Source organism: Triturus cristatus, chromosome 7 (genome assembly GCF_964204655.1).
Source record: "Triturus cristatus chromosome 7, aTriCri1.1, whole genome shotgun sequence".
Lineage (NCBI taxonomy): Eukaryota > Metazoa > Chordata > Amphibia > Caudata > Salamandridae > Triturus > Triturus cristatus.
The window spans coordinates 763319445-763346688 of record NC_140590.1 but is presented as its reverse complement, the minus strand read 5'-3'; the positions used below and the strand labels follow the sequence as shown (position 1 = coordinate 763346688).

The 27244-nt window shown below is 44.3% G+C and overlaps 1 protein-coding gene across 1 annotated transcript in view; it reads right to left on the bottom strand.

The window, feature by feature from the left end:
* Nucleotides 1-27244, bottom strand: part of SLC25A10 (solute carrier family 25 member 10) — a 142380-nt gene that overhangs the window by 40092 nt on the left and 75044 nt on the right. The window contains exons 2-5 of the mRNA XM_085617517.1: nucleotides 21664-21783; nucleotides 20736-20850; nucleotides 19960-20008; nucleotides 297-338 (exon numbers count right to left, since the gene is read on the bottom strand). Of these exons, the coding sequence (XP_085473643.1) occupies nucleotides 297-338; nucleotides 19960-20008; nucleotides 20736-20850; nucleotides 21664-21783 (326 nt within the window). The remainder of the gene's footprint in view (nucleotides 1-296; nucleotides 339-19959; nucleotides 20009-20735; nucleotides 20851-21663; nucleotides 21784-27244) is intronic.

Genomic DNA, 27244 nt, shown 5'->3' with positions numbered 1-27244 from the left:
ATATATATATATATATATATATATGTGTATGTATATATATATATATATATATATATATTACAGAAGGCGCGTAAAAAAATGCAAAGTAGTCCAAACACAGGAAGAACAACGCACAGAAGCAACACATTTTGGTGCTTTTGATTCCTGGTAATGCCAAAAATACCCCTTGCAAGTGGGAAAGGGTTAAGTGGGTCTTCTTGGCACCGATCACTCCCGCTACTGTGGGTGGGATAGAATCAGACTCTTTCTATGCAGGAACCTGCCCTCCCCATCACACCTGCACAGTCACTCCTTACTTGCGTCGCAGGTGCGCCGGCAGCTTCATATCATTCTGCATCCTGAAAACAAAACAGAAAAAAATGAATCAGTTAGCACGAAAGAGGCACTCCACCTCTCCAGAATAACCTATTATCAGTGTGCACCCCGACAACCGCGGGAAAGGACACACCCAGAGTAGACTGCTACCTCTCCCGAGCATGCGTATACACACAAATTCACCAAGAATGGCCACCCCATGAATAACAACCCTTGGGACCATGGATTCTTAGTGTCCGGTGAGGTGGGGGGAACGCTGACCCCACACACATGGCGGGTGGTTAAGGATACCTAACAGAGATCCTCAATGGTCACTGGGTGAACTGCTGGCTAGCATTATGTATGCCTTTTAGACCCCAAAGCCACAACGGAGACAGTAACACGGTTTCAGCGCTGTAATTAACTACAGGTAGAAGATACATTAATTTTCAATAATGACCGCCATTTTGTTTTTCATCCTTAAGGAACATCCTCTGCCCTAGATGTTTTTTAGAAAACTGTGTTGAACTTCAGGAAATGCCTTCCAGCAGCTGGGCATTCAGGCCTGTTCTGATTATGTATCCTTCTGGAGGTGAAGTGACAGCAGCACACTGTACCACACTGTGTGGAGAGATGACCGCTGCATTACAGGTCAGATGCTCTACACCGGTGAGACTTGGGTTAAAGCGATGCAATGACTGCACGGAGCCTCCATAGGTGCAATGTGTCCATTTTGTAACAAAGCCCTGTGGCCACCTCCACACAGATGGTTATTTTCCAAAATGATGGCTTCCTCCTCCGATTGAGCGGAGTTTGCTCAAGGATGCACCTCAGGTAAGCCATGCCCTTCAAAGCGTTGAGGGCTCTGCGGCTGCACGCTCACTCTTCCAATAAAAAAGGCTTCTGAGGGATACCGGTAAGTTCCTTGCCAAACAGTTTTATCCAAAACACTAAATGATGGCAAACTCTGAATGAGTAAACTACCAGCTTTGCCATTTTAATCAATTTGCTAAATTGAGAGTGTGTGTGAAGCAAACACCTAGGGTCAGCGTGCAGTGAGACACTTTACTTTGTAAACGGACATGTGAGCCATGCATGTGTGGTTACAAATGTAACATCTGTCCAGGGGTGGTGTGCCGCGAGGAATCCTTCCCGTGCAGTCCCAGCTGCTACTTGTGTTTTTTGTTGTTGTTAATGTTGCGGTTTCTTTGTTCTTCTTTATACATTGGGTTATACTTTCGAGATTTCCTGTTGTGACCTTTCTTCTCCGGTTATATTCTTATGAAAGCCGTCCATTGCTATTAATTCTCACTGTCCCACAAACAGCCCAAACTTCACTTTACTGATACTCGTCAATTCCTTTCTTTCAAAAGCAGAGCCTTTTCTCACTCGGGTGTCAAATACTTAAACACAGGAAACCAACCCTCACTTCATTGTAAGATTCCAACAATTTAAGTGAGGGTTAATATTCACCCCTCTCAATTGATTAACTGGAACTGGAAGTCAGGTGAGAGCAGCCACAAACACGAGCACGTAACAAGCCTTTTTAAGTTACGTCTATTTTGTGTGTCAATATTAAGCAGAAACGTGATACAAGCATACAAATAAGAGAGCCCTGCCTTCTTTAACGCTTTACCCTTTTCTAGAAAGACCTTGTGTCCGCTTGCTTGAAGCGGCGATAAATGTTATTTATTTAACACACTATTGATTCAGCTCTTCAAAAAATAAACACACAGCCCTGTCCTTTGAGATATCCATGTAGTAGATGAATTGCACACACTGCAATGAGAAATCCGAGTTCACTTGACCAAATTGTGTGATCCTAACAATTAAGTTACTACAATAATCCTTTTCCTGATAATCACATTTGAGAGCTCCTACAAACAATTCCGTTCTAGATGATCTCTGTACATAAAAAACCTCCTACATATATCTAAACAGGCTATTATGTTGCTCCATCGATAAGAATAAAGGTCATCTTTAGGGAGCACGTGATATGTGACTTGTCGCTTGGTTGGCTCATGGCAAAGGCGAGCAGTTCATAAATGTTTCTAAGTCTATGTTTAGAAACCATCACTTTTACTAAATGCCACTCAATGCAATGATACAATGTAATGTACTGAAATGAAAAGCTTCCACACACGAGAGAAATACACTTTCTTGAATTTTATAGTCCATCATATTGATACAGGACGCATGCGGCACCTGCTTGTAAACACTCGTTCTCAGAGCCAAGCCAGACCTCTGGCTCGGCTCTCCATATTAACTGCCGGGCCTGCCCATCTCTAGGAACTCCTACTTCGCATTCGCAGTGTAGAACCAAGAAAGACAGTGAACATATTACCAACTAGTCGATAAGCTGCAGTGATATCTTGGGCTGGTCGGACAAGCAGCGAGGGAGCCTCCTGATGTCAGGAGCTAGCTATCATGTGACTGATTGTGCCCACATGCAGACTGCCATTTCAAAGGCAACAGCTTGGCAAAAACATGCATTGAAAATGCAATACGTCTCCCCTTTGATTAAGTTAAAGCCATTTGCTTTGCTAATGGTATTGTATAGCAATGCAAATGGCTTTAACTTAATGAAAGGCGAGACCTATTGCATTTGTAATGCATTCTTTTTTTTTTTTTTTTGCAAGTTGTTCCGACTGCATGCATGGTACCTGCCAAACCCAGCCGTATTCCTCAGAGAGTTGGTGAAACGGCTGCCATAATTCCTTCTCATTAGGACGAAAGTGGCTTGCTGGTGACTACAGTGCACCGATGGGAGTATGGTAGTAAGAAGGGGAAAATAATCTGTCAAATTATGTGCCCTGTTGTGAAAGATTTTTACCCCAGAGATGTTTTTTTTACAAGAATGCCATTACAGTGCAGCGCCAAGCAATTATGGTAATAACACACCTTTGTGTTAATTGCAAAGTTTTATATTTACCAGTTATCAGGCAATCCTTATCTTGGATATTTTGCAATAATGAAACGCCGAGCTTAGCAGTTCCATGGCCTGCATCGGTGTTACTCAAGATAAAACGTATAGAACGCAGACTTTGAAAACAGTTTATCTTTCCATATGTACTCTCGAAAAGAGCCTCAATCTCTCCAACTTTTAGCTCTTCAATACAGAACTAATGCTGTAGTCTAATTGTACCAAGCTTCAATGTGGTCATGCATGTAAACGGCGTCATGTACAAAGGTGCGCTGGCTATATGTGTAGTGTGAATGTTTAACTTACTGTATTGCACCGCAAGCATGGGGAATAAATGAGGGCTTATATCAAAGCAGAAGAAGAAACCTACAAAGACCTTAATTTCCCATCAACCATCTGCATAGAAAGGGACGTCACTGGATTTCCGATCATCCATCATACAGGAAGTGACATAACTGGCTTTTGTTTCCCGCCCACGGCACCCTGCACTACTCCTCTTTCCCACGAGCTACGTAATGGCAGCCGCAAAACGGATGATGAAAGGATGCGTGCAGCAGGCACAGCAGCGCCTATCTGCACCTGCACCGTGTCCAGCACCAGGGACCTTGGTTCTGTGCCAAGCCCGGCTACCGTGCTGCACTCCTTAGTGCCTTCAGGCCTGGCTGCCGCTCACCGCACTGCTGCCACACTGCACCACACACCGTTTAATGAGAGTTCACATGTGTCTCCTGCAAGTTCTTATGATCAACCACTCCTACGCCAGCAGCATCCAGCAGCCCACTTGCCAATAGCTCAAACTCGTGAAATGCAAGACCTATTGCATTGCAAATGCTTGTGTTTTTTAACTATGGGAGTTACAGGAAATTAAAGAGAAGAACGTTTTAATTAAAAAGTTGTTAAGAAAAATATAATCTACTCTTCATCACCAAATTTGTTTGTAGATCCTCAAGAGATACAGTGGAGCAGATCTGCCACAAAGTACAATAACACAATCATTTGCAATGCAATTGGTCTCCCATTCGTGAAAGTTGGAGTTAATGGTGTTGTAAAGGACAATGTATTTTGCTTATGGAGGGGATGTATGTAGTGTGGAGTTTAATTATATGGGTTGGATTGAACTTGTTAGTTGTGGAATTGTGTGGGGTGGAAAAGTGTGTGTGTGTATTTGTGTAGTGGAATTATGTGGATAGTAATTATGTGGTATTAAATTAGCTGGAAATATGTAGAATGGGATTACGTGTTATGGAGTGTATATATGTGTATTGGTATGTTGTCTTGTGGCGTGGTATGTAGTGGAATTTAATTATGTGATGAGCAGTTGAATTGTGTGACATGATGTTGAATTTTGAGGTGTGGATTGGATGCATTTATTGTGCAAGTGTGTTGATTTGAATAATGTGGTTTGTTGTTTAATTATGAGTTGCAGAATGGAAATGTGTGGAGCTGAATTGCGTGGGGTGGAACTGTGTGGTATTGGGAGTGAAATTATGCTGATGGGAATTATGTGGCATGGTGTGGAGTGTATTTTATGGATGGTTGCTATGTGGCATAGTGGTTTTATGTTGGATGCATTTGGGATGTATTTATCTGGTAGTTAGTAGAGTGTAATTAGGTGGCAATGATTAATGTGCACGTATGTTCAAAGGCTATATTGAATGTACTTTATTATCCTTTATGAATACCGATAAAAACAGCTGCAGGAGGACTGTCAAAATTATATGAGTTTGCAGGGCCCATTTTAGCCTTAGTAAGTTGTTGGATGCAAAGTTACCAGACAGAAACCGCTACAACATTTCCAAAAAATAAATAAACACAGATCCTAAAGATGCTGCCAGAAAGAGTATTTAAATGAAGGGTTTCAGGTGATATTACAATTTGGATGCAGCACTTTAAACCATCCCTTGCCTTTGACTTGGAAAAGAAATAACTTTTTAAACATAATTTAGGTGGCGAATGCAGATTTAATGAATAAAGCTCCAGCAGCATTTCAAATGTTTAAAAATGCAAGCTCTAAACATGTTTGTTGAAATAGGATTAGAACTCAGACATACAAATTGCACAGTAATCTAAATACAAAGTCTTGATCTGCTAGTGTGCTGGGTTTATGACACTGCCCTGGTGACATTACATGTGAAGTCTAATGGCTCACTGTAGGAGGGTGGAGTAGCAGATGCAGCCATAAATCTCGGCAGGGAGCTCATTTATGGAAAAGAGCTACCTAGCAAAGCGGCCCAGCTCGGCAGGCCCTCATGTGAGAAAATAAATAGCTATTGTGTGTGAAAAGTGTGGCAGAGCAGAAAGAATACAGAGGAGCAGGACAGCATGCCAGGTCCGTCATGTGGGGGAAGTGCACGGAGCAGAGAGGCACACTGGTGAGAGAGCCATAAAAGCACAGATGTGGGGGAAGAGCAACAGAAGGGAGACCTCTGAAACAGCCCTGCCGCTGTGCATTGGGGTTGAACTAACGTCAATTAAGTCATTTTCCCCTCATTCCAGCACAAAAATGAGAAACATTGAGCAATAAATCTTAGACTATAAATAAATGAATAGTGCGTTAAACATAAAACATGTACAACAAAAAGCACCCGTAAATGGCGCCTGAAAATAAAGTGACCGTTGCGTTTCAAAATCGGAATGTTTTTATTTATGTAGCTAAAAGAAAGCACTGCTTTGTTAATTTGCACAAGCACAGTGGCACACAATAATGGGTGCAAATAAACAGCGTGCTGCGTGTTGAAATTTTGAAGAGTGCGTCACGTTTGCAGTTAACCTCGAGGCATAGCTTTCGAGGAATACGAACCATTGCAGTGCTGGGGCCAAGGTGCCCTCTGTTAGCCACGGTCGAGGGCACTCACGAGTGCACCATTAAAGACCCTGGCAGTGGGGTAGCAGGAGGGGCAGCGAGGATCTGCAGCATGCAGCTAAAGTGCTCCCTGGAGTCAAAGTGCAGCAGCAGTAACATCAAAAGTGTGAGGAAGAGCGGATACTTGCGCAGGCACACAAGAGGTTTTTCGCGCAGCTGGGCCCGGGAAAGACGCCAGAGGAGCCGGCCCAAGCACTACGAGATTGAAAAGAAGTGGCACAGCAGGCCACCCATGCGCAGCATTTCACTCGACTTCTCTAAGTAACAAGATGTAAACAAATCTAAAACCATGATGGAGTAGCGTTTATTGCAGTTTTATATAGCACAAACTCCACACAAAGATATTGGATCACTGTGCATAAGCACCGGTTAAAAAACACAAGATCACATTCATGTTTTGAGGCATGGGGAGAAGTGATGTGCCCAGAATCACAGGATTTTGAGCACGCCGAGATTCGATCATGGTTCTCAAATTCCAAATTCTGCAGTTCTGGTTGTAACGCCACAGTCAACGCTGCAGCTGGACAGACGTGTAGATTAAGACGCACAGCGCCGTTAAACAAAGCCTTGCTCGTGGTCCTGTACGACAACTTGTATTTTGCTGCTTTTGTCATTGCATACAGATATATAATAAGTGAAAGAGGACTGTGCTGCAGCTGGAGCATGGGGATCTTTTCTTTATGGGGCCATGTGTTTCTAATTAAAAACACATGGCCCCATAAAGATAAGAAAGTGCTTTGCTACAACCGCAAAGCAGGCCACCGAGTCCGGTTCGGAGGCGAAAGGGCATGAACCTAAAACCCTCATTTCCAATGGCAGGCCACCGTTTAGCATAAACGGTGATGCCAGCCAATTGAAATAAGGGGCGGGGCTTCAAGCCCTCTTCTGAAAGTCCTCCTTAACTATAAATCTCGCAGAGCGAGCAGCGCATGCGCTGCCATGCTAGGCGAGACCTAAAACAGCACGACTTGCCCATCACCAACTGGTATTCGTTCCTTAAAGGTACACATTGCACACATCATTAATTGAAAGCACTTTCGACCAAAACATCACATAACAGTCTAAATATATGCAGGGTATGACAGGTGGCGTCGTGGCGGGTGGTTGGGAATTGTACAATATCAAAATTAATCAAGTAAGGATTGCAGCAACCCAAGAACCACTCCAATTGTGTTACGACACAAATTCCAATTGCAGCGACGACTTATGAACAGAGCAGGGACTTTTAACTTCATGGCATTCTCCGTAAATGTAGCCCTAGAGAATAATCCAGTGCGCCACAGGGAACAGACAGTAGCAAAGACCATCAAAATAACAACCAATTGACGCATTCTGTAGTGGTCTTTAAGATCTTCACGAAGGACATTTACAATGGAGAAAATGCTACATTAATATCACCCAGATGGTATATACTAACGCCCAGATCATGGACAACATGTCAGCTCAAAAACATAGTAGCAAACATATCACAAATGTAAGTATAACTAAATGATAAATGTGGGTGTATTATAGGTATGTTCGAGATATATATATATATATATATATATATATATATATATACACATATACACACACACATACACACACATATATACACATCACTTCCGAATCACCCTGATGAAAAGGACACCGACACGGGGGTAGCGTTGGCAATTTTGTTTCTCGTTTAATTCATGTATGCTGCGTGTGTGTGTGTGTATATATATATATATATATATATATATATATATATATATATATATATATATATATATATATATATATATATATTTATATTATCTACTGGCGGTCGCCAGTAGATAGTTCTAGTTAGGACCGTGTTTCCATAGGAAATCCGCAACATTCTATTTGGAATAACTTTGGCGCCGATTGACGAATCCTCGCGAAATTCTCAAAATAGGTGGGGCGCTCCGTTCCGCTCCTTCCCTGAAAGTCTCGGGGGGATTCGTCAAGCGGGGGCTGAGAAAAAGGGGGGGTCCCAAAACGCGTTTTCCCCATGCATTTTTCCATAGGACCTTTAGTCCGAGCTACAGCCCGCACGGCTGAACAGAATTACTTGAAATTTGGCAGAGAGGTAGCCCTCAGGTCAGGGATGTGCCTTTTGAAGGTCTTGTGTAAATCTGTTCAGTATTTCCTGAGAAAATAGCATTTAAATCAATATATATATCTATAGGCGCGCTCTGAGCGCGTACCGTAAGCTTACCGTACGCGCACGTCGCCGTGCACAAGCGCGATTCTGATTGGTTGTTAGATCTCAGTAAACATTCGAATCGGTCGAAACCAGGAAGTGTCGGCTGCCATTTTGTCTCTCGCAGTCTGAGGGGGTGAAAAACAAAGGTGGAGAACGTGAAAAGGGGGCAGGGTGGACAGTTCCTGACCCCCTAGGCTTTGTCAGGAGATCCCAGAAGGACCCCCAAGGGCAAAAATTAATTTTCATTTTTTTTCAAAAAATCGCCGAATGCGCGTAGCGTACGCGCACGGCGTAAACGGAGAAATTCTGCAAGGGAAAATTCCGCGAACTTCGCGTAACTATTACGCGTACCGTACGCGCACGGCAAAAAAAAAATTTCAAAAAGGAAAGCTTAAAAAAAAAAAAATTACAAAATTGTGTGGTAAGGTTGGCTCTTAAAAGAGCCGTTGGGTTAATACAGGGATAGAGGAAAGAAAGAATGGGAATATTATGAGCGTCTACAAACATGCTGGTCTATCTTATTGTTAATAAGGGAAACACTGGTCTCCCCAAAAACAATAAGACCACAACACGTTGTACACCTCATTGAAACCCTCCGAAATCGAGGGTTAATGTCCAGAGGAGCAGAAGAAGGTGATGCTCCCACCTCAGAGGAAGGGCTCAGCTGAGCTGCCGATGATGTACTCGGCTGAGCTTATGAGGTTGGGCTCCGGTGACTTACTGAAGAGTTTTCTTCAGTATGTCGAGCAAAGGTCCTGGGATGTTTATCCCTAAGGTGTCTCATCATAGAGTGATTTCCAAAGGAATACTTCTTCCTTGGATCTCCTCTAGATAAAACACGGTCACAAAGTGTGCAAGTGACCAATGGAGCATTGACCTTTTTCTGCCCCTCTGGAAAAGTAAAATACTCCCACACAAAAGAATCCTTTTGTTTCCTCCTTCTCTGTCTGATGATGGTGCTGCTAGGCTCACTCTCAGAAGAGGTCTGCTGCTCTGCCATTGTATCTCAATGTCAATTCAGCTCCTTCTCCTAGGGGATCTCAACCAGTAATGAGGGGAATGGGTGTGGTATGGGAAGTTTCTGGAACTGAAAGTAGTTTCAACCAATGAAAAGTGTTCTTTGTGGATCACATGACCTACCGTGCGCGCTCCGTAAGCTTACGGTACGCGCTCGTAAACAAGTACGCATGCGCGAACGTGACGCTTACGGAGCGCGTACGTAAGACGCACTCGCGCATGCGCATTACATGCCCCTGCGTAACCGCGACGTTGCTTCCGCGCAAGGCGCATGCGTGTACGCGTACGTCACGTACGTATCACGTAAGCGCACTGTACTTATGACGTACGGAGCGCGTAGCGTCAGCTTACCGTACGCGCATCGTATCACGTAAGCGCACCGTACTTATGACGTACGGAGCGCGTAGCGTCAGCTTACCGTACGCGCACGGCAAAAAATGCATAAAAAAAAAATACAAGTTTCAAGAGTTGTAGAAGATAATAACTGTGATGTACAACTGTATGTAAACATTAATTTTTAAAAAATTAACCATTCCATAATGCAGGATATAGTACATATATTATTTTATACATAGGTTGGATATTATTTTTTACCAAAAATCTCCCAAAAAAATTTGCATTTAAAAAACCGTACAAATTCACTGAAAAAACCATAGGTTTCACACACGTTATAGTTAGGAATTAGCATTTAAAAAACCTTGCAAATTCACTGAAAAAACCATAGGTTTCACACATGTTATAGTTAGCAGGACATTTCACTCGTGAAAAACCAATGAAATTCCCCCGTTATAGTTAGTGCAGGCAACTATAACTCACGCGACTGCAATCCTCTGCTGATGACGTCAAATATTACATCACTGATGACATATGTGTCTTTCTGAAAAAAAAATATTTGTAATATATGTATAGCTGAAAATTAATGGAAGAAGACATGGGTAAATAAGTGTCTAAATACAGTGATGTAATATTTGACGTCATCAGCAGAGGATTGCGGTCGCGTGAGTTATAGTTGCCTGCACGAACTATAACGGGGGAATTTCATTGGTTTTTCACGAGTGAAATGTCCTGCTAACTATAACGTGTGTGAATCCTATGGTTTTTTCAGTGAATATATATATATATATATATATATATATATATATATATTATCCCAAAACTTGCTCAGATTTGAGGCCGCAACTCACCCGCAGCCGCCTGCGGGTGAGTTGCGGCCTCAAATCTGAGCAAGTTTTGGGATAATAAATATCACGGCGGCTTCGGCCGTGGAGGGATCGCGCTGCCTGAAAGTGTGACAGGAACCAACAGAGAGGTAACGTTCCTCTTTGATCGGCACCAGCGGGGAGCATTATTGACATTGCACAATCTCATCCGGGAGCCTAATGGAGGGCTTTAAATGGATGGGAAACTGCAATGAGCTATACAAAGGCTTTGTGAGCCGCCTGCGGGTGAGTTGCGGCCTCAAATCTGAGCAAGTTTTGGGATAATATATATATATATATATATATAGATATATAGATATATAGATATATAGATAGATAGATAGATAGATAGATAGATAGATAGATAGATAGATAGAGAGATAGAGAGATAGAGAGATAGAGAGATAGAGAGATAGATAGATAGATAGATAGATAGATAGATAGATAGATAGATAATACGCACATAGCAGTGATTCTCCGAGTTTCCATAGGAAGAGCATTTTTTGTTTCGCATGCGCTCCTCCCTGGACGGCTTGGTAGTGAATAGCCAAGCGGAGGCTAAGAAAAAAAGGCAGGGGGTGGTGCAAAATGTAATTTATCCATGTCAATACCCACAGGAAATTTTGATAAGCAGTGCAGAAAAAAACAGATGAATGGAATTACACTAAATTTGGTAGAAATTATTCTGAAAGCCTGCTTTTCATTATTTGATGTAAATCCAGACAGCTGTGTGAGAAATGTGCATTTAAATTCCACATTGCTGAGAGAAACCCAAGTGAGAGAGAGAGATTGATGACAAAAAGGTCAAAGATACAGGCAGATAAGAAAGACAGAAAGGCAATGGGAAGGGAAGGAGAGAGAGATTGATGAAAGAGAAATCTTGACAGACAGCTGATAGAAAGTTGAAAGAGGGATATAGAAGAGAAGATAATGAGAGAGTGTTGATACAGCTTAGTGAGAAAAGAAGAGACAGGTGAGAGGTAATGAACAGGTGAGAAAGAAACAAAGGAAAGAGAATTGGGTAGGTGAATAAGAGGTGATAAAGAGGTAGATAGGGCTACAGATGAGAGAAACAAACAGTTGAGAGAGGTGATAAAGACACAGACCGCTCAGAAAGAAAACAGGATGAGAGAGAGAAGTAGGTGAATGAGAGAGGTGATAAAGAGATGGATGGGTGAGGGGTGACAGCTAATAAAATAAACAGACAAGAGAGGTGATAAAACAGTTGAGAAAGACATTTAATAGAGAGAAAACCTTGGCAAAGAGAGAGTCTCTAAGAGGCAGATGAGAAAAAGCTGAGAAAGAGAATTGAGACCCGAGTGAAAAAGGATGATAAAGACAAGAAAGAAAGACAGCTGATGGGAGAAAGAGATGATACAGAGAAAGGGAAGAAGGAGAGCTTAGTGAGGAAAGGGGAGGCAGATGAGGGAGCTGATAAAAAAAGAGAATGGTGAGAAAAAAAATCAGAAATCACAGCACAGGTATGAGAGAGATAGAAACAAGTGATAGAGACATGCAGGTGAGGAGGTGACCGGTGAGTGAGACAGAAAGAAATGGGACAGAGGCGACAAGGAGACAGGCGAGAAAGAGACACCTGATCGAGAAGTCGTTCCTAGAGAGGAGAGAGCAAGCTGTTTGGATGGCCCTTTACTCATCAGGCAGCAAACCACTACACTTGGGGTGCCACAGGGTTCTTCATTAAGTACACAGACCACATTTAAATTCTGTTTATCCAGATCTTTGAGTGGAGGAGAACAAATTATTAGTAGTGGAAAATCCAGTAATACAGAGACCTTACTTTTGGTCAGAACAAAGAGAACTGGTTCGTAAATTGTTGGCCTAAACATCTTTCCCAGTCAACTGCAGCCCGTAACGGTAGCCAGAAACCTGGGAGTAGAATTTGATTGTAACCTGTCTTTTCAGCCTCAAGTGATGTCGGTGGCAGTCACATATTTAGCATTGCTGAGATCCTTAAACAAGCATTGGCATAGCCAATAGGTCTCGCCTTTGGGACCTTATAAGTGTTTAGCTATGCAACAGTTGCATAACTAAATGGTCCCAAAAGCGAGACCTATTGGCTATGCAAAGCGGCCGTGAAAGTAATCACGGTAAAGCGCGGTGCGCGCGCCTGCGCACATGCACTGTAGCTCTTTGCTGGCCTGGTAGCACTTTTTGGAGCCCTCTCAATAAGTCTCGCCAGACCAGCGCATGCGCTGGGTCAGGCGAGACCTAAAAAACATTCCTGTATTCCGGTCTACATCACGTAAAACTGTGGTCTACGCCTTGATCACAACTAGGTTGGACAATGTCAGTCTCTACCTGGGCCATTCATATAGGTTGATCAGACTGTTAAAAGAACTTATCCTGTTTGAAGCTTTTTTTTTTGGTCCATCTTGTGATTGCACAGGTCTGAGCTCAAATCTCTTTCAGCTCGTATCCTGCACTGCAGGACTGTCTGAACCGGGGCATCGGATGATGCAAGTTCTATCACACAGGACCTGGGGGCTGCTCGTTTTTAGGTCGAGCCTAGAGTCAGCGCACATGGGCTGCTCTAGGGGAGACGTGGAGTATGTAATGGAAGCTCCGCCCACTCTCCGCCCATATTTGCCATTGGCTTGTGTCAGTGTCCTTCGTAAATACTGGCGTCTGATTAGTAAACAGGCTTGTTAGTGCCACCTTCGTACCGCCTTGTCTCCATTTGGAACCTCCCTGGTGACTGGACCTTTTACTTTGGTTGTTATAGGGTAGGTGTTATTTTGTCTTGTAAGCACTACTTTCTTTGTGTTTGGAAAGCAATTTCCAGGATGGATCGGTCCCGTTTTCGCTCCCTTCCTAACAGTGAGTTTTTTTTCCGAGGTCGTGTTAGTGCGTTTCTGCAATGCATTACAGTTTAATGGCTGTGTCGTGGCACACGCTGCGCACACCCTCCCGCAGTGTAAGCCGAAATCTCTCTGGTAGTTTTTACCACGTTAACGTGTATTTTCAACAGTAGCATCCCTGGATTAACTTTTCCAAGACAGTTCATCGTATATCTCTCTTGGCACCATTAGCAGCTCAGCTGAAATAGATAGCATGCGTGCCCATATCCAAGATCCTCAGTAGCTACAGATATGGGAAATCCAACCAGGATGGCTGCGATGAGCCAAACTTAATGTGTTGTTCGCAGATTGAGACCGGAAGACTCTGTTGAAAGCGGACAGCAAAAGCAGTTATCGTTTTCTGTTCATATTAACATGAAGGCTTTCTACGGTAGGTCCTATGGCGTGCGTGAAGTGAAGGCCACAGGGAGGGGCAAGTGACCCACGAGAAATTGGGGCATAAAACTCCATTTGTGCAGCCAAAGCCCTGTTAATAAATATACTTGGTGCTGTTCTTATTTTTGCGGTCTTCGTGCTCCCTGTTCCTCCGTTCTACAAGATATTCCTTGTTGCTGACTCCAGGTCACCGAGCATCATGACCTCCCTTGGTCAGTAAGAACGGCACTGCGACTCCAAGTCCGACTTAGGGGGTGAGGGTGATGGAAGTGTGAGATGTTTGCGAGGGAGCTTCAGCAGAGAGCAGTAAGAACTGCATTACATCCTCATTTGGGAGTTGGGACACAGGGCCTACGTGGAAGCTACTCTATGCCGGAGGACTGAGATGAGAAACTGCCCCAGCACACTGAGACTCATGTGACAGAGCATAACACAAAACTCCCCAGCTTTTAGGCAGACAATCTCCAACATGATTTTTAGCATACCTATCAATCATTTGAAATCCTAACGAGGGCGAAATCAGACGTTTTAGAGGGCAAGTCTATTAATATCATTGCAGATATTTCACTTCAAGACAGTGGTTACCATTTTTAAAACAAGCATTTGCAATGCAATAGGTCTCGCAATTATGCGAGTTTGAGCCATTGGCATTGTAAACGACAATGACTTTTTAGGTCTCGCCTGACCCAGCGCATGCGCTGGTCTGGCGAGACTTTTAGTAAGGGCTTCAAAAAATGCTACCATGGCCGGCCTACAGCTTGCGTGCATGTGCGCGGGCAGGCGCTTACGAGCAGAGGCGCCATATGGCTTTCCTCGTCATGCTCATTAAGCGCCTGCACATGCACGCAAGCTGTAGGCCGGCCATGGTAGCATTTTGATCGCGATCATGATTACTTTCACTTTCGCGGCCACTTTGATGTGATTTTCAGTCTGCCTTGTCCTTGAACATCTATTAGGCAAAGAGGAAAATATCTATATAAAAAGCTACTGCCCCATTCACTCTCTTTCCATTCAAAGTCCAAGCTGATACAGGAATAACAAACACCTTCAATTACCAGCAGTAAAACGGGCAAAAAACATGCAAATACGACTCATAACAGAACGTCTAGCTCTCTCTTCTGCACACAGCAGATGAAGCGCCACCGGGAAGTGCCTCTCCTGTAACAAAGAGCGTAAACTAGAGTTTTTTCAAGCTCTTTTTCCATGTATGAATGGTGTTCTAAAAAAATGAAAGCTGTCCAAGGTGCGGCGCTTTGCAAGCGTCGCAGCGCCAATATATATTTTCTTTCCCTGCATCAGCTGTTCATGCTGTTCACAGTAAAATCCTTCGAGACAGTGAATTGTCCTGTTCATCGGCTGAACTGTACAAGACTTTCTGGGCACTGTAAGTGTTGGAGCATCAACCTGACTCGTGTCAGCACTTGACGAGCGATCAGCTGTTCTCTCTACTTCCACCTGCATCTTGTGTGTTGTGCTGCACTGGAGGAACTTTGCTGGGTTTCCCGCCATCAGTGTCACTTTCACTTTCACGGCCGCGCGGCCAATGCTTGTTTGGAGTGGGAACTAGGTGAGCTAATGCAGTGCCTGGAAAAAAGCCCCACCTTCTAACGCCTCATCCCCACCAAGGCCAACCCACTAGTTGTCTCACACAAACATTTTTTAAAGTTGACAGGTCTGTTGTGAGCTGTGGCTTTCTAAGTGCTTACAATAGTGGGAGAGGACGTTAATATCCACTTTCAGTTTTACACCGGGGTGAGTCGATGAGGTGTGATTAAATGATGCAACGAGATATGCACACCAGTGACTCAGCCCTACAGTGCACTACTGTGCACGTGCCCTACAGTGCATTTTACAGTGCGCATTTCTGAGCTCGAAATGCAAATTGCAATCTCGTTGTGCATTTTACACATGTTTAGATTGTGTGTGTGACTCGATATTTGCACGGAATTCTCCGCCGCTATCCACACTGGGAGAGCGTACACAGAACTCCCCTTTGTGATTCTGCCCGTTGGCAGTTATTTTGACCATCCATGCGGGAATATGTTTCTTTTCTGTTCCCCTATTACAGGCATTGGATTAGTCAGCCGCTTCAGTAGACAGAATGCAAGCTAAATGCTAACAGATGCACTGCAACTGTGATCGCAATCGGTTTCATATTTAGCGTAACAAATTATGCAAAGTACACCAAATAAGAACCATTTAAAATACCAGTAGCCATTTTGTGGAAGCATTTGGAGAGAAATGTTTAGTTTCCAGTTTCCCGTCTGACACAAACGAGAAGGCGCTGAATGAAAAGTAATCACGCAGAGCAAATAACGATGATCATTTCTGAAGCCAACCGGAAACAGAAATAAACGTGTTTACTTTTTTCCTGTCAGTAAGTGGTCCCAACACTGTTATCTGATGCTTCTGGTTGGAATGGTATCTTCCAAAAGCATGTCACAATCTTGTTCGGCCTTTCATTTTTCAGGGAATGCTGCTCTGTATGTGGCAAGATCATTAACGAACAGTGGACATTATTTTCATACATGCAAGCAATACAAATGCAAAGGAGCCATGTGTATATCATTCATTTGAGCTGTTTCCTGCTCTACAGTCTGTGGTGCAGATACGGTAACATCCCAGGTCAAACAGGATTACTTTAGAAGCCATACCAGAGCCATTGGAGGATCATCCAACTACTCTAAAAGTCATTTTCACATCATCAGACATCATCAAGCTCTTAAAGCCATTAGCAGAGTTTAGAAACCTGAGCCTGATGATTTGAAGACGACTTAAAAATCAGTATCTGATGACTTCACAAGATGTGATTAACCCTGACGATTTCAGGATGACGTCCAAATGATTATCTGATGACTCCACAAGGTGACTGTTCCTGGTGATTTGAGGATGACTTGAAACAAAGTACCTGATTACTTCACAAGATACATTGCTAATGGTGATTTTAGGATTGTTTTGAAACTGACTGTCGGATTACTTGACAAGCACCACAGTTTTCTAATTAAAAAGACTTGTTCATGATCATTTGAGGATGATTTGTTGATTGTTTCAGGAACATGTCTAACATTTTAGTTTATTTATTTTTAGAGACGTCCAACCCTTTGGAAGATTTCAGAATCTCCTTTTTACTGCATAATGAACGCCATTTACACATTACTGCATTTTCAACTCAGCAAATAATCCTAAAGTGCATGCATTAGCGGAGACTTCGATGCTAGAAGGCCTGGGTGCTATACAGATAATAAACCCCAAATTCAGTTTATTTGCAAACACTTGATTTTTATATATGCTAGCTCAAATTGTAAAGCCACCTGAATACATAGCTATCATTATTACACGTAGACCTTCTCTCCTCCCTCCCCGGCTCTGCCCGCCTTGGGTTTCCCCTTCAGCCACCAAAAGCCGCGAAGCCCAGGAGGCAGGAGCCGGTGAGCAGTGAGGCGCTGTAGATACCCCGGAACAGGAGCTGTGAACAGCGAGGCGCGGTACATACCCCATGGCAGGAGTTGGTAAGCAGAGAGTGGCTGTATATACCCCGGGGCAGGAGCGGGTGAGTAATGAGGGGCTCTCTGCCCCAATTATTGTGCCCCCTACTGTTGTCACCTCTGCCCCCATTTGTCTCTGTCTATCCTGTGCTCCGATACGGCTTCCGCCCTGTCTACCAACAGTCGTCTGTCCTTTGTGCTCTCCCTCTCCACCCACATTCATTTCTACCTCTCACTTTTTTGTGCTCTCTGCCCTATCCTGACTTCTCACAGTACTCTCGGGCCTATCCGGACTTCCGACTGTACTCTTGTGCTATCTGCCCTATCCTCACTTCTGACAGTACTCTCGTGCTCACTGTCCTTGTGCTACCTGCCCTTTATCCTTTGTGCGCCCTCTGCTACTTGCCTACTGTCACATTCACCCTTACTCCATTTGTCTCCTTCAATCTCTGCCCGCTCCTCCCTGTTCCTCCTTGTTTATTCTGCCCTCAGACTCTCTCGCATCTTCTCTCTCATCTCACTGTGCCTGTCCTGTCAGCCCTCCCCCTGTCCTCCGTGCCAGTTCTACCATTGGGGTCTGTTTCACCTCCCCTCTCTGCCCCTTGGCTCTCAGCCTTCACCCTTTATACCCTCAGGGTTCACTGTACACTGTCCCATCACATGCTCTCTGCCTCTGCTCACCGTCCCTGTCCTGTCTGCCCTCCCCCTGTCCTCCGTGCCTGTTCTACCCTTGGGGTATCTTCCATCTCTCCTCTATGCCCCACAGCTGTCTGCCTCTACCCTTTATACCCTCAGGATTCATTGTGCACTGTCCCACACATGCTCTCTGCCTCTGCTCACTGTCCCTGTCCTGTCTGCCCACCCCTGTTCCTGCTTCCTTTCCTCCCTGCTCTCTGCCCCGACCCCTCTCTGGCACCAGTGGCACTTTGGGGCCCCAGCGCATATTTTCCTCATCCGCAGAGTTTGACCCTCAGCAAAAGAGAGAACAAGCATTTTCAATACAATAGGTCTCGCATATATGCGAGTTTGAACTATTGACATTGCAAATGACAATGCCTTTTATTTATGTTTTAAAAACAAAAATAAAAGGCATTGTCATTTGCAACGTCAATAGCTCAAACTCGTATAAATGTGAGACCTGTTGCATTGCCAATGCTTGTTTTTTTTTGCTTTGTAAAACATAAATAAAAGGCATTGTCATTTCCAATGCCAATAGCTTAAAATCACGTAAACGCGAGACCTATTGTATTACAAATGCTTGTCTGTTTTGGCTTCTAGGGAGTAGAACAAACTCCCTTTGTAATTGTGCTGCACCGGCAATGAGACTGTTTCGGAAACATCTGAAAACAGGACTATTTGCTACGAATTATTCAGAGTTGGCAACTGAATTCTGTGCCTTAGGATTGTGTCGGGACACTCCTTGGAGTAGCCATGGCGCTCTACAAATCCATTTAAAAAGGAAATTAGGTGAGGAAAGATATCAAGAGAGTGGTTGGTGAGAAAACAATGAAAGGAGACCGGTGTGAAAGACAGCGCAATAAACAGGTAAAAAAGAGACAGAGGAGAGAGGTGTGAAAGAGAGGACAGATGATAGAGAGACAGGTGAGAGAGTTGAAAAAGATTGGCAGGTGAGAAAGAACCAGATATGTGACTAGGGTAAAGCAAGAGATACAGATGAGAGTTCATGAAGACAGAGGTTGCAAAAGAGAGCATTGATATGTGAGAAAAGAGAAAGACCGGTGCCTGGGAGGAGAGTAATAAAGAGAGTGAGAGAGGTTAGATTAACAGCTGAGAGAAAAAGGGGGAACAGGTGAGAAAGACAAACAGAAGAGATGGCAGGGGACATGCCAGAGAAGGGTTATAAAGGGACAGAGCTAAATGAGAATAAAACGAGAGAGACACTCAATTTAGAAACACAACTGAGACAGGAGTGATTAGGAAGAGATGGAAAGATGATAAAAATAGAGAATTGAGAGAAAGAGCAGAGAGATTAGAGATCAGAATGAAAGGGAGATAAAGGTGAGATGCGGTATCTATGCGGAAGAGGGAGAGACAGGCCAGAGAGGTGAAAAGCAAAGTAGAGATATACAGCTACTGACACCAGAGATAGGTGAAGTGACAAAGAGTACACTAAAAGTGAGAAAAAGACAAACGAGAAAGGTGAGACAACTGATATAGAAAATATCTAGGATGAGCAGACTTAGGTGACAAATAATAGAGAAAACTAGAATAGAGGAATAATGAGAGAGGGACAAGAAATGAAATAAACAACAGAAGAGATGTGGTGAACAAAGCATGTGGGATAGCTTACGTTTGAGTGGCCTTCAATAAGTGGGAGTTTGGTGACAAGAATGCCACGGGGTGTGATGAAGGCTCCTTTCACATATATTTTGCAGGACAGGCCCCAAGGTCTAGTCAACCTATTACCAAACTCAATAGTATTACATTTACCAATCTTGGGGGTATAAAAAGATGAGCTGTCTCTGATGTGATTCAAACTAACGACCTGCAGATCACAATAGATATCAGATGCTAGTGCTTAGCTGTGCGCCACTTTTCAAGAGGGAAATGTATGCAGTGAAACCTTAGCACTTGGGAATGATGAGATACTAGGATGGGAGAACAGATGAAGAAGAAAGATGGAAGAGCTGTAAGCAATGGTGCAGAGAACATGCTGAAAATGCGACTAGTATGGAGAGGGAAGATAATGGGAACACAGCACAGCAAACTGACCTGACATTCACCATGTCTGCGGGAGTCCCAACAAAGCCACCTGTGAATCCTGAAAGCACAAGAAAAAGATTGAATAACTCACCTCCGATCAGACACCCATCTCCAACCCTTAACCAGTGCCTCCAGAACACCTCTATAAACCTGTTGCGTACACCCAACTCCACTCCTAGTCTCGAATGCTCACTGCCAACCCGTGTACCAAATGCTTGCTTCATTCACCTGTGCCCTGTTAGGCCCTGGTCCCCTCCCATTCACCTCTAACCTTTCTACTTCACAAAATCGACTCAGACACCTCCTTCAAGCTCATCTCTAGGCCAAATTATGGAACTCCCAGCATAACCATCTGATTTGTTCTTGCGAACTAGGTTATGGCTGTTCACCAGCACTTATAAAAGGAATCTATGCAGACCTTACAGAAATGTACTAAATGAATCCACCAATCAATCAATCTGCCACTCAAACATATTTCACCTCAACACATTCACACCTCTAATACTTTCAAAGAAATCTGAGACACTGCTAGCACCAAAGGCCATCCACCCATCACATGCACATTCATCTCCATTACTTTGTATAGCCCTTTTCCTCTTCTTCTGATACACTTTCCTGAACCCATGCTTTGCCTATTATATCCTGTGGTCTAACCAATTATAACCTCAGCTCGTACCCAAAGCCCTTCCCTAACATTCCCATTGGTACATCTACCTATTGCCTCCTCTCACGTTCTCCTCTCTCCTCCAGCCGCTCTCTTCCCCTCCCCAGTGAAGTCTTCTCACCTCCAAAGGCTCCCAGCATCACCTTCTGGTAGAATGGGAGGGGGCCATTGTTGTTTTTGGACAGTCTGTCCCTCACAGTTTCGTAAATGGCAAATCTTGTCATGGAGTACGTCAACTGAGGAACGGAAGAGGAAGGGAGTTATTGTGGGTGCTCTCTGGGGAGAGAGGGCAGCTTTACAAGTAGGAAGAAGAGCAGGTGAGGTTGAGTGGATAGATAGAGCATCACCATGAGAGTATCGGGATTGGACATCACTACCACCAAGCGGATATGTATGTCAGTGTGTGGCAAATAGGTTACATCTCAGCGTGCCATGTTCTTCATTGGGCCTGCTAGAGTTAACATGAACCTAGGTGAAGTAGTCCTTTTTTTTTTTTAAGTCCTCATTCCACCATGACTGCTGCATTCTGAACCGTGTCGGTGCACCTTCGATCAGTCTATGGTCCATGCAGATTGAGACTTCGGGCCACCCTAGCCCGCATCTTGGAGGAGGGAAACGGAAACTCCACTGAGCCCATGGCATGATGTAATCATTGGACCTTGTTTCCGAAATTTTAGCCAGCCCCACCTACGTTTAAAGCTGCCTATTTTGACCATGTCAGGTAATCCTTCCAGGTGAAGTAGTCCTAGAATTAGAACTGCCCAGCTGCTTGGAATTACAAATTGACTCAGCAATACTAAACTTCACATGGGATTACTTTAAGGGCTAAGCTCATATCACATTACAATAGTAACCATTTGAAAATCAAGAAGTGTAATTGATTTGCTCACCTTCACTTCCATATAAAAATGAATTGGTATATGATTAGCTAAAGAATCCTTCACAAGACTTTTTTGTTACTATTATGTACAAGGTAAACAGCCCAGCTACCTCTTTTGTGGCACATTATAAAGTCATACCTACAAGTCCAGTGCTCCTATGTCACTCACCTGCCTGAAGAGAGAGGCACTGAGACCATTATAGAGAGCCAAGAACCCATCATTGCGTATTACAGAGAGCGCCATGCCCGTCATCCGAAGCTTCACTTCCTGCTGTGTCTGAAGATGAACCTGGAACAGAAAAAACAGAATAGGTGATATAGTGTAGCCTAGAACCCACCTCTGAAATTCCTCAGTGTACCATAACCCCTCAGTGTGCTCTTATGCCCTAGGTATAAGACATGTGCAGTGTGCCCCTGCATCCTTGCTAGACTCTTTGAATGAACTACTCTCCTCAGCATCCAGTCAGTACATCAGGATCTGGTGTGCCCTCACCCTCTCAGTGCACTTTGTCCCATCAGTGCACAGTCAATGTAAGGCTGCGTTAGGTCTTCCTCCGGAGCCTAAAGCACATGGGATGAGCTGAAACCTTCAGCACCGAATTCGTCTGGCCCTTATCTCCTGGACTTGAGCAAGCCCAAAGCAAATAAACACGGTGGAAGCAGATGGGTGGTTTAAAAAGGAGATATTTATTTTACATTTACTCACACTTTGAAGTACTTTTTGACATTCTTTTCATCGAGCAGATAGAACAATTCATTATCAGAATAACACAGGTGATGGACTGTCCAATGAAGGCTCCAATAGTTGAGGAATCTGTAAACAAAATCTTTATCACAACCAAAAATCTAATCTTGAGTTACTGTAGGGAACTAGGAGCAAAGAACAGAAGCACGCTGTGTCAGGTGTTTTATGGGCTTAGCCAATGCTTGTTTTTTAGTTTAGTTCAAGCTGTGTCTATGCTGGTCAGAGGCTTCTCTCAGCGTGCTTTCCCTGGGCTCAGGATCTGTTAAGAACTCTTCTCGATCCTATGCTTGACTACAGCTGTGTCCGATGACTTCAGTCCATCCTATACTGAGACATTTCCATTTGCCCTTTGCAGCTATTTGAAGGACCCTCTTACCCAATATACTGAATTGTTTTCCTTTCACGCTACTCTGTGGGTTTCATGATGACTGGAAGATTGGGGTCAACTTCCTTAACACCCCATTTCCCTAATCCCCTGCTCCTCGCCCCTGTAAGAAGGATGCGTCAGCCTTCCTGTTATGCACTGCGCAAGACTCCTCGTTCGCCACAAAGTCTAACAAAAGATGTGTCACAGATCCAGCAATCCAATGCCAACAATTCCTTTTTGCGATTTTACGCTTGATTTTTTTTTCCTTCAACTCATGTTTTCATGGGGTATTCCAAAGAAACCTAGGATATTTCATTACGAATGAATATCCACAGAACATAAACAGTGCACAGGTCTGCTCTTCATACTTTCCAACACACATCATTTTTAGGTCGAGCCTATGGCAGCACGCATGCGCTGCATAGGAAATCGAGCCCTTGGAATCACTTCAGCTTCAGTAGAAGCTTGTGCGTGTTGTGCTTACACGCTATTGGCCTTTGTGTCTGGCTTTAGCATGCAACTGGCCAAAAGCGTGTGGATGTCCCAGCTTTTCCTTAAATGTTTACTCCCAGAGCATTTTGCTCTCGGGAGCCAGCAGCAGCGCGCAGGGGCCATGCGGTTTGGGTCAGGTTTCGATATCAGCTGCATTCCATACAGCACGCGCGCGCACCACTTCCGGTCTTGTTTGTGTAGTATTATATGACAAAAACTCGGCCCAAAGGTATTGGAGTGCTTTACATGCGCACCGGTTATATTACACGCAATCACATTTCTTTTTTAGGCACTTGGAGATTACGTGATTTGCCCAGAATCACAGGCTGCTGAGCTGACGCCGGGACTCACACCTGTTCCAAAGTCAGCAGCAATGGGCTTAACACCATGTGCGCTTCCCGAAACTGTAACTGTGTTACTGGCCCCTCAGCACATACCTACCCCACGAGAGATATGCCCACATAGATCCCATTACACATTAGCCCAGGATTGCCAGGGGCAGCTCAGTGGGTGGAATGGTGTTGTTTGGTCCCGTCCCCCAAGAAAGGCCGATGGGCACAAGCAGTTCCATAAGTCTTCTAGGCAGACATGGCAGGAGTCAACAGTGGCCGCCCATGCTGAAGTCTTACATAGGGGACATGACAGGAGGCGGGGGCCCAGGTGTTGGGTCCTGCCGTTCATCAAGCCGCAAGTGCTGTACCACCGCTGCAAATTTTCCTCCCCACTCTCTCCAGGGTGGGGGGTGGCAGAATATGCGCTCTCCTCACCCGCGAAACGAGGCCTCTAACAACGTAGAACCTACTCACATCCCAGCAACGCCAGGAGAATGACGCATGCCTGGCGGATGCACTGGTTTCTAGAGGGCCCAGGTATCCCAGTGAGTCTGGTATCTGATTGTTTTTTTGGGGGGGGGGGGGGGGGTGGAGCAAAAGCAATCCTCACCCACCACATCTCCACACTTGCTCCTTTATGTGGGCACCCGTTCCTGGACTGGTGCCCACAGGAGCACTCTCCAGCCCTGCCGAGCTGCTATCTCCCAGGGGGAGCGCATACAGCTTCAGAGCTTCCTACTATGATCGGGTAGTGGGGGGCGGCGGGGTCGATGATCTCTGCTCTCAGCATGAACGCTGCCGCTGCCCCGCTGCGCTATCCTCAATCAGCCCACCACTGCTGATTCGAAGGTCGTACTGCACTCCCTCCAGCGGGCTGCTGCTCCCTTTTTTTTTTTTTTTTTTTTTTAAGGCTGCAATCGCTGGTCATGGGACCTACAACACAGGATCCTTAGCAATAAGCTGGACGTCTCGCTAGTTTTAACTTTATTATGCCGAATTTAGCCCCAAGCTGGCAGAGTCTCCCAACTAGGCAGCCATCTTGCAGCCTGGCTCACCCCCTATACGGTATGGATTAGCTTACTAAGTTTCTGTATGTCTTTAATGATGATTAATATGTATGCTTTTTTAAGAAATCCGAAAGACATGTCTTAAAGAAAAGTAATTACCTTTTGACTCATTGTCCCGATCATATTAATTGCCTTGATCAAAGTGTAAAAATGCAATGTGAAGCTTGATGAACATGGTACTAATTTCTTTAGTTTATAAGAAATGCAATTTCCGGCAGGACTGCAAGCCACAGAGTTGTTTGTGCTAAGTCCTGGGTGAAGGTGGATTCACGCAATTTAAATTGGAGGCTGTAGGTGCACACTGATCTGGTGTCTCCCCAAATTGGTGAGCTAGTACGTCTGTTGTCTGTAGATGTCGAAGGAGTCTATTGTGATATCCTCTGTAGTTCGGGATGCGCCCTGCAGAGAACAGCAGAGCACACAGGGTGAGGCTTCGAGTCTGTGATTGGTTATGCTAAAATCAGGCTCTTGAAACCACTGAAGGCCCTGCATCAGGACTCCTTACGTCCCAAGTAAAAATGCCAGGTGGTCCTGTCAGTGCAGCCTCATTGCTGCAAATACAGTGGACAAAAGGCTTGTGACATACTACGTCATGTGCCAAGCTTAGCCAGTGCTAACTTGTTAACTAACAGTAAGTGGTTTTCTAGTAGTTTTGAGTTTATAAGTAGGCATGTTAATGCACAAATCCTAGCATACTCAATGCAGATGGCTAAAATGCGGTGTGGCTAAAGGTATCACACACACAATGGGCCTATTTTGCATTTATGTGTACATGTTCATTACAGCTTGGCTTGTGTTTTTTTTTTTTTAGAAAACATTTCTTAATTAAACAAACACATATCAGAGGCCAAATGTGCTCCGATAGAAGAAATATTGCATAAGAGTGGTTTGTGATGAGATGATCCTTGCTTTTTAACATACCATAATAGTAAATTAGAGCAATTCAGAACAAGCATTGGCATAGCCAAAAGGTCTCGCCTTTGGGACCTTATAAGTGTTTAGCCATGCAATAGTTAATGTTGCACCAAGGATATTGTGCTGCATAATTAAATACTTATAAAGGTCCCAAAGGCGAGACCTATTGGCTATGCCAATGCTTGTTATAGTAGCTTCTGAAATAGCGCTACATGTCATCTAGGCCACTTCAGAGCACTGGGACGGACAGAAAAAGAAACTAACATTGGGAAGTTAATTTGAATGCAGTCATGTGCATAGGACGGTGTTATAAACAAGGGTAAACCCAAAGGTTTTGAGTACCTCGGGTAATAGTATATAGAAAAAAAACAACGGTTCGCTATGATATCAATCAAACTGAGAGAATACAGTCTTCATTGATTTAAGACGCATACTGAAGTACCCTTGGCAAGACAAAACAAGCGGAAAGGCAGGCAGTAAATGCTGAATAACAAACAGTTTATTAAGTAACCACATTCTTTTTATCATTATTATGCATTTTCATTTCTTTTTGTAAAGAGATCCAGTGCTCACACATAAGTGAACAAACGTGCAGTGATAAGTGATAGAAGAAGAAAACATGCATCACATATAAAAATACATACGAATCCTTTTAGGTCACGCCTGAGCCAGCGCATGCGCTTGTCTGGCGAGACATTTAGTGAGTGGGCTTTAGAAATCCGACCACAAGCTTTTGCTGGCCTAGATCGTGCGCACAGTAACGCGCATTCCACGCATCGCTCGATCAGGCGCCATCTGGCTTTCCTCTCGCTTGCTCTCCCAAGCGCACGCTTCAACGCTCCTCCCCCTCTCCTACCACAGAGCGCGTCCCGCTCCTCCCGCTGGCTGCTGCTGCTCCCGGCACCATCTGGTGATCGCAATCACTTTCACGGCCGCGTGGCCAATGCTTGTGATATATTTCATGCACTGCAGCGTACCATTACAGTCTGCCATATCGCGTGCTGCATAGACTTTTATCTATGTATGGAACGTCTAGTTTATACGGCGGCCCATTCCTCCTATGCTTGTGATATATTTCATGCGCTGCAGCGTACCATCACCGTCTGCCATATCACGTGCTGCATAGACTTTTATCTATGTATGGAACGTCTAGTTTATATGGCAGCCCATTCCTCCTTATCGGGTTTCATCTAAACGTGGCAAACTAATTTTGCGTTTTATAATGACGCGACATGCGGGATGTAGCGCGCCTTCACTGTTTGCCATAAACACGTGCTGCATACATTACTTTCTATGGACAGAACGTTCAGTATTCACGGAGGCCCATTTCTCCTTATTAGGCTTTCACTTAAACACGGATAACTGGACTTAATAATGATGTGACATGTGCGTCAAGATAATTATTTGGCTTCTACCACCGGGGCAATGGATTTCTATGCCCCTCCCCTACGGGCAGCATAACAAGGGGGAACTGGTAGCGGTTAGTTTCCATCCCATTAGGAGTGTCTTGAGACAGAGTTGAAATGCCTTGGTGATTTCTGGGGACTGACAATGTCTGGTATGCGCCTTATCCATAGCGGCTATAGTGAGACTACATGCTCACAATGTATTATCAAAACCAATTTTTTCTTACTTTCAGAACGCAATTTCGGGACCTCTCTCTCTCTCTCTCTCTCTCTCTCTGGCTCTGTGTCTGTGTCGCTCTGTGTCTCTGTGCGTCTCTCTCTCTCTCTCTCTCTCTCTGTCTCTCTCTGTCTCTCTCTCTCTCTGTCTCTCTCTCTCTCTCTCTCTCTCTCTCTCTGTCTCTCTCTCTCTCTCTCTCTCTGTGTCTC